The sequence below is a fragment of the Babylonia areolata genome, chromosome 32, assembly GCF_041734735.1.
Source record: "Babylonia areolata isolate BAREFJ2019XMU chromosome 32, ASM4173473v1, whole genome shotgun sequence".
Taxonomy (NCBI): Eukaryota; Metazoa; Mollusca; class Gastropoda; order Neogastropoda; family Buccinidae; genus Babylonia; species Babylonia areolata.
In genome coordinates, this window is record NC_134907.1 from 20,558,936 (window position 1) to 20,572,056 (window position 13,121).

Here is a 13,121-nt window from a genome sequence, read left to right on the forward strand (position 1 = left end):
AAGTGGGCCCCCGCCCCCTCCAACTCCATCATGTCAAGGTCATTGTCCTCGTCTGCACAGTTCGCAGTCATCATCAGAACCAACATCGTTCAATCCATCCATCAGTGTGTCACAATCAGCACCTCTATTTTGTCATCACAGCCATCATCGTAACCAACATCATTAAATCCATCCACAAATGTGTCATAATCGGCAATGTTAAATCCTCAAATTTGTCTTCAGAGCCAACGTCATAACCAAAATGTCAAATCCATTAATAAATGTGTCAAAATTGACACACTTAAATCCTGAAGTCTATCATCTAAGCCATTGTAATAACCAACATCGTCAAATCCATTCATAGATGTGTCATAATTGACGCCCTTAAATCTTCAAGCTTATCATCTACACCACTGTCACAACCAACATCATCAAATCCATCCACGAATGTGTCATTATTACCACCCTTGAATAATCAAATTCATCTTCAGAGCCATCATCATAACCAACACTGTCAAATCCATCCATAAATGTTTCGTAATCAGCCACCATTAAATCCTCAAATTTGTCATAACACACCTTTGATGCTGACAGTTCTGTCAATTTTTTCATCAGAGGATGATAAAAATCTAACCGGAACATTAACATATTCATACATAATAAACAAAATTATATATCAGTAAAAGGCATACAAATTCAAGCATGTTCCTCACATGTCCTAATCACATAAAAAAGAATATGATAATATAGTAAGGAAGCCCAATTATCAAGTCTAGATTAAGACAAAAAATATTCAAAGCTATCTAGAAAAAAAAGCAGCTGTTAAGAGCATTTACATCACTGTATTTATACCAGTCCTTTGGACTACCAGGCCCCTCCCTCCCTCCCTCTTTCCCCACATACAATTCCTCCTCCCTCCTCTCCCTTCAAGAAACCCTTTCATTAATGTGAACAATTGCTGATAAATTTAATCAATTGATTAACTGCATGAATTCAAACTCTCTTCCCAAAAACAACACAAACGGCCGTGAACGAGTCACATCGGTGACATGATCCCAAACCACTGCACCATCAGTTATTACCACACCCTCTACAGGAACTGAATTCTGAAGAACTGAAAAAGAAAAAAAAAAGAAAAAAAAGAGAGAAGAAACTGGCACGATATACTTAAGGGGGAAATGGATCTTTCTCTTCAAAATAACAATGTACATATTTAATTCTCCATTTTTTATTCAGTCAATTATTCACTTATTCATTTATTCATTCATTTATTGTATTCTAATTTATTTCTACTTATTCATTCATTTTTTGGTAGAAGCTTGTTACCCATCCCTTCCTTCCATTCTGTGCATTCTTTCTCTGGCATAAAGAGAGTACAATACAGGTTATAATTCACTGCTGACAGGAGGCACACACACACACACACACACACACACACACACACACACACACACACACACACACACACACACACACACTCACCAAAAAAACCCACATCACCCCCCCACACACACACACACACACACATTCACTAATCCTCACCACCACATCAAACACCATATCATATCACACACAAACTATGGAGTGAAGCAAAAACAAAAACAAAACAAAAACAAGAGACGCAAGGCCTTCAAGACTCACTTGTGACTGAGAGTAAAACACACAAGCTTTTTATGTATTGAGCATAATTTCAAAATGTAACGTTTAAGATGAGAAAGATCAGTTTAAAGCAAATTAAGTCCCCTAGCATTAATTACAGAGTAATTTTCCTTTTTTACTATCTGCACCAAAACGTTTGCAAAATAAATAAAACTTCCTTGCTTAGCAAAAGAAGTTCCTGTTTGAACAAAAAATGATTATTGTGACTGCTCTTGTTGTCGGGTCAGAATATCAGATAAAAGTGCCAAGTTTAGAGAATACAAAAAATATAAATATAACAGTAAATGCAGTTTGCATATAATTAGGCTTCATTATTTATTTTTTTGTGCCCATCCCAGAGGTGCAATATTGTTTTAAACAAGATGACTGGAAAGAACTGAATTTTTCCTATTATTATGCCTAATTTGGTGTCAACTGACAAAGTATTTGCAGAGAAAATGCCAATGTTAAAGTTTACCACGGACACACAGACACACAGACAGACAACCGAACACCGGGTTAAAACATAGACTCACTTTGTTCACACAAGTGAGTCAAAAAACATTGCTCCACTTTTGCAACTTTAAAACCATCAACATGTAACAGGAAAAACCCACAATCTCACAACAGTATATCATAGTACACATACACAAATGAGACACAGAAAAACAACAACATAACAATATCTCATGGCACCAGGAATACGTACAAATCAAACAAGAAAACAACATTACCACTTAACATAACATTAAGAAACAACAGCATGTCACAACCGTGAACAGAGTGAAACACAGCACTCTCTACATGTACAAAGTGAAAGCTGTGTCATCAGGGCTTTCTCCATTACAATGGGAATTCATTTACAGCTTAGTCTTTTGTGATGGACTATGACTCTCAAAACTAGGAGGCAAGATTGCACTGGCTCTTTGTGCTGCAGCCTTGGGGGCCAGTTGGCCTTTGGGAATCATCCCAACCTCTTCTTCTTCTTCTTCTTCTTCAGCGTTCGTGGGCTGCAACTCCCACGTTCACTCGTATGCACACGAGTGGGCTTTTACGTGTATGACCGTTTTTACCCCGCCATGTAGGCAGCCATACTCCGTTTTCGGGGGTATGCATGCTGGGTATGTTCTTGTTTCCATAACCCACCGAATGCTGACATGGATTACAGGATCTTTAACGTGCGTATTTGATCTTCTGCTTGCATATACACACGAAGGGGGTTCAGGCACTAGCAGGTCTGCACATATGTTGACCTGGGAGATCGTAAAAATCTCCACCCTTTACCCACCAGGTGCCATCACCGTGATTCAAACCCGGGACCCTCAGATGGACAGTCCAATGCTTTAACCACTCGGCTATTGCGCCCGTCGATCCCAACCTCCTTCGCCCAGAGAGTGGGAGATGTGACTCCACCAGATATGCTCCACTACGATCAAATTCCAGCCCAGATGGTTGGGACAGCAGTTGCCTCCCCTGCTGTTCTGCTGGTGGTCGTAGTGGGACATCACTGACTATCGTATGTACTACATGTGGAAACATCTACAGCATGAACTGTACCACGAACAAGGAAAGTTGCAGTGATAAAGGCAGCTCAGAAAAATCATGGAGAAAATGATAGCCACTCATGTTTTCCTCAATTCTCTGCCCTTGCTCAGCAGTAAATCAGACATCCTCTGAAATTGTTCTGTGTAGCACAGCATTGCAAACTGTGTTGTGTTGCCTTGCCCTATACTGTATTGTATTGTACTGTACTGTATTGTACTGTACTGTACCATACTGTACCATACTGCACTGTATTGCACTGTATTGTACTGTTTTGCTTTTTGTCAATGCAGACTTTTCTGATTGATATTTCGGTTGCTCTCCCTGGTCTATCATCAGCTGTATCTGCCGGGCAGATGCCTGACCAGCAGCATAACCCAACCCACTTGTCAGGCCTTAAATGCATGCACACATGAGCTTGTGTGCCTAGCAGAGTGGATTTCTCCCAGACAATTTTGCCACAGGACAACAATCTAGTCGCTATGGGTTCTTTTTCAGTGCGCCAAGTGTGTGTGACACACAGGACCTCAGTTTTATCATCTCATCCGAGTGACTAGACGCTCAGCCTGATTTTCCAGTCAGACTTGGGAGAAAGGGGGAGAGCAGGAATCAAACCCACACCCTCAGGGACACTGCTCCGCTCTACAACAAACACAAGCCAGCTCAGAGAGAAGCACAAGGCTGTACATGCTCTGCTGCTGGCTGTCAAATGGACAGAAAGAGAAAGGAGACAACAACAAAAAAATATTTTTTTAAAAACTGCACATTGCCTCTCTCTCTCTCTCTCTCTCTCTCTCTCAAAGAAACATGGACAGATGCAGACAGCAAAGAGAAAATACAGTGTGGTTAAAGAAAAAAGAAAAGAAAGGAAAAAGAAAAAAGTCTGTGCAAAAGTGCACTGATCAACTAAGTCAGCACAATCTTTTTGTCATTTACTTTTTCAATTTATGTGCTCACACACATACACCCACACACAGGTTTGCACTCTCTCTTTCTCTCTTGCACACACACACACACACACACACACACACACACACACACTCCCACAAAGGGAATAATGCTGAACTGACACCTGTCTTGCTGAATTGACACCTGTCTTCACTATGAAATGAAAGAACAATGAGGCTGGAAGAGTAAGAGTAAGATATCAACAACCAACAAAGAGTAGTGATTCTCATGTACAAGGTCCACAACTTCCCAGTCAATGCTGCTTATGCCACCGATTCAGCCAGCACACAGGTCAATGTACCAGTGTACCTTTCATGTACCTGTGTCCAAGCTGAATCAGCTGCATAAGCAACACTGGCTTGAAGTTGCGTATCTTGTTCATGGAGCGAGTTATCACTCTAATTGTTTGTTCCCTTGGGTTCAGAAAATAAACACTTTAATCCACATGCTTACATCAACAGACAACACCCACATTCTGGAGGCAACAATGCTGAAAAAAGGGTGGAGAGGGATACAGATACAGATACAGATACGGATAATTCATTCAACTATAGGCCATTGCCCCTCATGAAGGGGTGCAAACACACGATCACATAAAACAAAAACAAACAAAAAAATAAATAAAAGGTCATGTAATCAAGAAACAAACTTAGTTTTAGACATGTATCAGAGTTGATGGCAGTCTGAATGCTTTAAACAGATAGAATGACAAACTGCAAACAGTCTGTTCATGCCTAGAAGCTGACTGGGAAATTTATAGAATTTACAGGTGATACAGGCGAGGAGAGACAGACAGACAGACAGAGGCAGAGAAACAGAGGGAGGGACAGAGAGAGACACAGAGAGAGACAGATTGACAGCAGACAGAGACAGAGGAGGGGGGGGGGGGGGGAGTCAGATGAGACAGCTGGGAGCAAACTTTACACTTCATTTCAATGAAACCCTGCTCCACATGTTATCCTATTAGTTCAGCTACACTCACAGACAAGGCAATATAAGACCTATCAGTCTTGGGCCAGCCAGAAAATACTGACACAGCACAGGAGCTTGACTGTCAGGAAAATCTGTCTCTTCTTCTTCTTCTTCTGCGTTCGTGGGCTTCAACTCCTACGTACACTCGTATATACGTGAGTGGGCTTTTTACGTGTATGACCGTTTTTACCCGCCATATAGGCAGCCATACTCCGCTTTCGGGGGTGTGCATGCTGGGTATGTTCTTGTTTCCATAAACCACCGAACGCTGACATGGATTACAGGATCTTTAACGTGCGTATTTGATCTTATGCTTGCGTATACACAGGAATGGGGTTCAGGCACTGGCAGGTCTGCACATATGTTGACCTGGGAGATTGGAAAAATCTCCACCCTTTACCCACCAGGCGCCGTCACCGTGATTCGAACCCGGGACCCTCAGACTGAAAGTCCAACGCTTTAACCACTCGGCTATTGCGCCCGTCATCTGTCTCTTAAAAGTATACATTAATTCAATATTCTACATGAACCAATGAAGAGGATGAAAATGTTAAGTGGTAATGAGGGATAGTGACACTGATTGGAGAATGCCATTCTGACATTGTTCAATTTGTTCATTTGTTCAATGCAGGCTCCTGTCCACAACACAACTTAAGATCAGGAATACTGCCATGAGAATTGCTTGTTTTGTTTAGCATGTCAACAAACAGCTATACAGCCATGACAATTCTAGACAGGCAAAAGAAGAAAAAGAATCTTTCAGACAGGCAAAGCATAATCAACAGCGACTAGTAACAAAAAGCTACATTATACACTGTTTATTTCTCACTCTATGAAGAACCACCAATACCACAGTAATCAATAAATAAATCTCAACTCACAGACACAGGTGAGCACATAAACAGTGAAGATCACAGCACGGAATCAGTCAGCAGTCACAAAAGCAACACAGAAGTGTTGACGACTACACTACACGAGAACAGAAAGTCAGGCAAAACAATATCCACCTTTAAGCTGAACAATGAAAGGCTGATTTCTGGTGCAGACAGACTGCTGCATGTTGTCTGAGATGGGTGTGAATATCAGATGGGAGTGAATATCAGATGGGAGTGAATATCAGATGGGAGTGAATATCAGATGGGAGTGAATATCAGATGGGTGTGTGAATATCAGATGTGTGTGTATGAATATCAGATGGGTGTGTGAATATCAGATGGGTATGAATATCAGATGGACGTGAATATCAGATGGGCGTGAATATCAGATGGGTATCAGATGGGCGTCAATATCAGATGGGCGTGAATATCAGATGGGTGTGAATATCAGATGGACGTGAATATCAGATGGGCGTGAATATCAGATGGGTATCAGATGGGCGTCAATATCAGGTGGGCGTGAATATCAGGTGGGTGTGAATATCAGATGGGTGTGTGAATATCAGATGGACGTGAATATCAGATGGGCATGAATATCAGATGGGTGTGAAAATATCAGATGGGTGTGAATATCAGATGGGCGTGAATATCAGATGGGTGTGAATATCAGATGGACGTGAATATCAGATGGGCATGAATATCAGATGGGTGTGAAAATATCAGATGGGTGTGAATATCAGATGGGCGTGAATATCAGATGGGCGTGAATATCAGATGGGCGTAAATATCAGATGGGTGTGAATATCAGATGGGTGTGAATATCAGATGGGTGTGAATATCAGATGGACGTGAATATCAGATGGGCATGAATATCAGATGGGTGTGAAAATATCAGATGGGTGTGAATATCAGATGGGCGTGAATATCAGATGGGCGTGTGAATATCAGATGGGTGTGAATATCAGATGGGTGTGAATATCAGATGGGCGTGAATATCAGATGGGTGTGAATATCAGATGGGTGTGAATATCAAGCCATTTTTAGTTGTTTGTGATCACACAGTGGAGAGCTGTCCAAGTGGTAATTTCTCTCAAGTGTTTCATTAGCAATGTAAAAAGAGAATTTTGTTATCATCATTTAACTGGTTGGCTTCCATTAGTTTTAATTTTACTTACTACTTCATTTGATCTATTGATTTTGTGTGTGTGTGTGTGTGTGTTTTTCATGATGAATTTTGCAGTTAGGACAAACAGAATTATGTGGATGCTTGTGCTATGTTACATATTAGTTTATAAGTTTGTTTATCCAATAATGAAACTTTTCTGTTTTACTATGGATGAAATGCCTCATTTATGACACATCTTTTCTGTGCGGTGTTAAATATTTGTTTATGAATTTGTTTATCCAATAATGAAACTTTTCTGTTTTACTGTGGATGAAATGCCTCATTTATGACACATCTTTTCTGTGCGGTGTTAAATATTTGTTTATGAATTTGTTTATCAAATAATGAAACTTTTCTGTTTTACTATGGATGAAATGCCTCATTTATGGCACATCTTTTGTATGTGGTGTTAAATATTTGTTTATGAATTTGTTTATCAAATAATGACTTTTCCGTTTTACTATGGATGAAATGCCTTACTTATGACACATCTTTTTTGTGTGGTGTTAACTATTTGTTTATGGATTTGTTTATCAAATAATGAAACTTTTGTGTTGTACTATGGATAAAATGTCTTCTTTATGACACCTCTTTGTCAGGAAACACGTCAGCAATTCTCTCTTTTGGAGATAATAAAGTATTCATGTATCTTGAATCTTGTCACTGTGTGTTCAAGGTGTATGCACTGCTTAATTAACGCATATTTGTTTGTTGTTTCCACCCTCCTGTGTATTGTTTAATTAATGTGTAGTTGTTACCACCCCCAATTGTAACTCTTAGCTGGTGGTGAGGCCACTGTAACTGACTGCGAGTACAATGCCAAACGTGTTTCATACGTTGTTATCATTTACATGAAATATGTCCAATGTTCATGTAACCGCACAGCGCTTCCTGAAAGAAACATGTCTTGTCTGGAATACACAACTGACTGTGTGCTGTGAAAAAACAGAGGCTGAGGAGGGGCTGGGGAGTGGGTACATGTAGGTGTCTATTTTCATAACAGTCTGTTCTACAGCAAGGAAAACCAACTGCTCAACAGTTTTCTGCCTTGTTCTGGGAAAAAACAAAAACAAAAACAAACAATGACGACAACAGAAACCACACAATGTAAAAAAAAAAAAAAAGACTGCTGCTTGGCACAACAGAAGTTGCAAACAACGTCATAATCAATCCATTCCTGAAAAACCTTACCCCTACGCCTTCATGCACATCCTTTCTTTCCTTTACTCTTGTGCTGAAGCATGTAATGCATGCGTGTGTGGATGCATATATGCGAGTGCAAGCGACAGTTACATGTACATGTGTGTGGGTGCGGGAGGTGGGAGAGCTAGGGGTGGGGGACTGAGACGATTCTTTTCTTGCTCTAAAACCGTAGTTGGTATAAGCCTGAAAATAGTGCTCCGAACGACAAGTGACAACAGCAAGAGAGAAAGAGAGAGAGAGAGAGAGAGAGAGAGCAAGAGCTGTTCTGCATGACGACATCCACAGATCAGGGGCCACTACTCCTGAAGAAGGGGAGAGAAGAGAAAGCACACAGCATTCTTGTTCATCAACATGCCATCCACAACACACACACACACATACAATAAATAATCTTTTTTTTTTTTTAAATCCACAAAACACAGCAGCCATCCTAACCATCATGGGAGAAACAGAGATAGGGGGAGGGGGGCTGGGGGGGGGGGGGGGGTCAGGCGGGAGGTAGATGTTGGGGGAGGGGGTGTGGACAGACAACAGATCTGTGAACAAAAAAACCCAAAAAAAACACAACAACAGGGGACGCAAGCTAACACAGGGAACACACACACACATGAAGGAGAAGAGGGAGGAAGGAGAAGAAAAAACACCAAAACGATGATCACCGTTACCTTCGTCGTCATCGACAAACTCATCATCCCACTCCAGGTCATGAAAGACAAACCTGGGCGCGTACCCACTATACTTGGGCGAGCCTCAGCAGGCAGCAAGACAGGCAAGTCACAACCATTAGGCCCCACCACCCTTGTTGGACAACCCTTCACCCACACAGCCTCCCCATCCCACTCTTCCTGTGTCTTGTACGTGTGTGTGTGTGTGGGGGGGGGGGGGGCATGTTTTGTGTCGTGAGTGTGTGTGTGTGTGTGTGTGTGTGTGTGTTTGTTCATATCTGCAATTTGTAGTACTGTCTTGGTGTATACAGATACACATATGTCTTGGCTGTTTGTTTTTTTCATGAGCAAAGGTATGTTATTATATTGTACATTGTGTATGTTTCATGTGAGGAGCTTAGAGACCATTACTTGGGGAGTCTGCACCATATAAGTACTGTCTAGTATCTATTAATCAATATTATTGTATCACTATTCCACACATTCTCACTTCTGATTGAGAAAAAGAAGAAGAAGAAGAGAAAAAAAAGGAAGTTTCTGGTTTTCATTAAAAACTAAGGACCAGGTTCAAATCAAAAACAGCCATAAAAGTATATGAGAAGTAAGACAAGGCAGACTCAAGTCTCATACCCAGTTAACCCTCTGACTGCTGAAGCTAAGTGAAACAAGATCAGTGTGTGGCAAGACTTTGAAGTGCCGTCACTACTTTTGAGCTGTGTACTCCTAAAATGGCCCAGCAGACATCGCTGAAGAAAAGTGACACATGTCCCATGAGGAAGATGTCCAAACACAGTGAGGTGACTGACATCCTTATTCTTGTTGCTTCTAGTCCAGCCCACCGCACAGGGCCATATCAGGACTGTCAAACCATACAAATGCTCAACCGCGTCAACACAAAACTGTCACATCTACCAAAAACACTAAGACAAACCCACAAAAGACCGTTCATGACACAGTATCCCAACCATCTAACTCCTTATGGCAAATAAGACTTGGCCATGCTGAGGACTCCAGCCATTCCACTTATCATCCCCAGATTACAAAAAATCGTAAAAAAGGGGGAAAAAAACAATACTTCAAAGCCAAACAAAATATACATAAAGAAGGCCATATAGGCAAATAATACTGCAGAATGGGCAGCTAGTGCCCATCCCAGTGTTTACATCTCACTACCTAATCGCCAGAGCAAAACAGCACAGATAGTACATCACAGACTGCGGAAAAGAGAAAAAAGTGTCAAGGCTTGATTGAAAAAAGAAAGGGGAATGGACTGGGAAGGCAGGAAAAGGAGACAACAGTGAAGGAAGAAAAAAGGCAGAAACAAAGAGAGGGACAGAAAAGAGGAAATTTCTAGCACAGAATTTCCAGAAGGCGGGGATGCTGTTCATACTGAAAGACCCCCAGCATCCCCACGAGGGGGAGGGTGGGGGGGGGGGGGGGGGGGTAGGGGGGGACTGACATCCTGACCTGTAAACTCTTCTAATCTCTGCGACATGAGAACCCTTCACCGACAAGCATACTCATCAGCAGCAGTTATGGGGTTAATCTAACACAGGAATTATGGAAGAGATACCAGTATGAATATATACGGATAATTCATTCAAGTACAGGCCACTGCCCCTCATGAAGGGGTGCAAACACATGAACATATAACCAAAACAACAAATAATACATGGTCATGACAAGAAGAAAAATTAGTTAGTTCAGAATTGATTGCAGTCTGAATGCTTTAAACAGATAGACAAATTACGAATGGTCTGTTTGTGCCTAGAAGCCATGAGTAACGCTAATCTCAGCTGAATGGGAAATTTACAGAATTTAGGTGGTACAAGCTTAGTTCTAATTATGGAAGACAGAGACAGAGAAAAAAACCACCAAAACAAAACACTGTAGAGCACGTCAGCTTGTAACGGGGCATTTTCAACGAAAGACTTTATATTTTGACCACAGGTTATCACTGTGCCAAACTTGGATGAAAAGTGGATGAAAACCCAAGCTCCTTTGCAGCTTAACATCTGTGATACCTTCACTCCAGCTAAGTAAGTAAGCCACAGCGTCAAGGTGGAACCTGGATGTCCCGTGATACAAATGTCAAATCACAAAAAGGAAAAAAAACAAAACAAACATTATCTTCCGAGTTATAAACCATGCTGAAAGACACAGACAGAAACAGAGAGAGGCGTTTGTCGCTTTGACATTTTACTGCCATTGACTACACAGTCAATGGAAAGAGAGAAAGAGGGACAGGGACTATAAGAAAGAAAAAAACAACAACTAGGAACAACACTTGAACAAAACAAAGCAGCAACACAAAAGGGTCTGCTCTTTCGAAACAAAGCACCGCCCTCTGCACTTTCAGCCACTGATAATAAAACAGCAAGCCTCTGGTGCCACCCACAACTACAGCAGTGAAAATAGGAGACAGATGAGAGAGAGAGGGAGAGAGAGGGAGAGAGAGAGGGAGGGGGAGAGAGAGAGAGAGAGAAGGAGAGAGGGAGGGAAAGAGAGAGAGAAGGAGAGAGAGAGGGAGAGAGAGGGAGAGAGAAGGAGAGAGAGAGAGAGAAGGAGAGAGGGAGGGGGAGAGAGAGAGCGAGACAGTAACGGTGATGGTGACGGAGAGAAAGAATCAGAGACACAGAGAAAGACAGGCAGAGAGAGAGGGTTACAGAACACTGAACACCAAATGATTTGAATGACTTGGGCCAACATGACAAGTGCAAACAAAATACATTTGAGACAGACACAGAAAAAGAGAGAGAGAGTCAGAGAGAGAGAGAGGCAGAAAGACAGAGACAGAGACAGAGACAGGAAGCGTCAGAGACAGAGATAGAAATATGGACAGAATGAAAGAGAGCTTTCGAGGAAAGGAGAATTTTGTCAGTACATCATTGTAATTGACCTGTGTGTAAGTGTGTAAGAGTGTGAGTGTGGGTGTATGAGTGTGAGCGAATGAGCAAACAAATGTGTGTGTGTGTGTGTGTGTGTGTGTGTGTGTGTGTGTGTGTGCACATGTATGTGTGCACATGTCTGTCTGTGTGTGTGTGTCTGTCTGTGGCTGTGTATATGTGTGTGTACAGGTGTAAGTCTTCATGTGTCCATACATGCCTGCCACTGCAAAGCCTTCACCCACACAGATAATCATCAAGTGCAAACAGTGCAAATGTGAACAAAAAGGAGACCATGGGTATCTTCCAGTACCAAAGCAGAACAGAAGGCAGTCCAAAAAATACCACAAACCAACCTAGTCTAGTTTGATAGAAAACCACACAAATTTAAATAATAAAATAATACTTAAAAAAAAGAAAAGAAAAAAGAAATGACATTACTAAAAAAAAAAAAAAAAAAAGAAAAAGAAAAGAAAAGAAATGACAACTGAAAACAATATGGCACTGAATGTGTCAGCTTTAACTCAGAGGAACAGACAGAGAAAAAAAACAACGTCCGTGGCAACAATAACATTAACTAAACGGGGAGGTGGAAAAAAAACCAAACAAACTCTTTCAGACACTGAAACTAAAATGTCGCACCAAGAATGCCAACGAATCAAAGCGCCATTCAAGGGAGGTAATTAGAACTGCACATACCCACAAAGGAGCTGCTGGATTCCGAAATGGAACGAGCTACAGAACGAAGAGGACACACACACCAGCCATGACGCTCATTAATCAACAGACTTTCTCACACATCACTTCAGAGATGTTAGAAAAAAAACCTGACGTTCAATCCATTTTAACCCCCTCGTACCAGGAGCTACAAATGCTTCACTCACTGTCAATTGACGGTCACACTGCTTTCATGACCTGATAGAAATCCCTCTGCCCCCACCCCTTTCTTGTCTTGGTCAGCAGAGTTGGGGATACCTTTCGTTTTCCTGAACTCTCCTTACAAAAAAGACACTGATTCTTGAGTTCAAAGCTGGGGTCCTTGAGCAATCTAAGCAGACACTAATTCCACTGACTAAGCACGGGAGGCAGGTGGCAGAATGGTCAAGATGCTTATCTGCCAATACAGTGTCTGTGAGGGTCTGGGTTCGAATTCCGCTCTCACCCTATCTCCCAAGTTTGACTGGAAAATCAGCTTGACATCTAGCCATTCGGGTGAGATGATTAACTGAGCACCTGTATGCAGCATCCA

General features: G+C 41.6%; 1 protein-coding gene across 4 annotated transcripts in view; it reads right to left on the bottom strand.

The window, feature by feature from the left end:
* LOC143276679 (cytoplasmic dynein 1 intermediate chain 2-like) overlaps positions 1-13,121 on the bottom strand; it is a 45,060-nt gene that overhangs the window by 15,447 nt on the left and 16,492 nt on the right. For 3 of the 4 annotated variants that reach the window (XM_076581314.1, XM_076581313.1, XM_076581312.1), the window contains one exon: positions 1-52. This exon is cut by the window's left edge and continues 92 nt beyond it. In XM_076581314.1, coding sequence (XP_076437429.1) covers positions 1-52 — 52 coding nt within the window. Of the gene's footprint in view, positions 53-8,987; positions 9,072-12,571; positions 12,608-13,121 lie in introns of all 4 variants that reach the window. The other variant, XM_076581311.1, reaches the window with a different exon arrangement.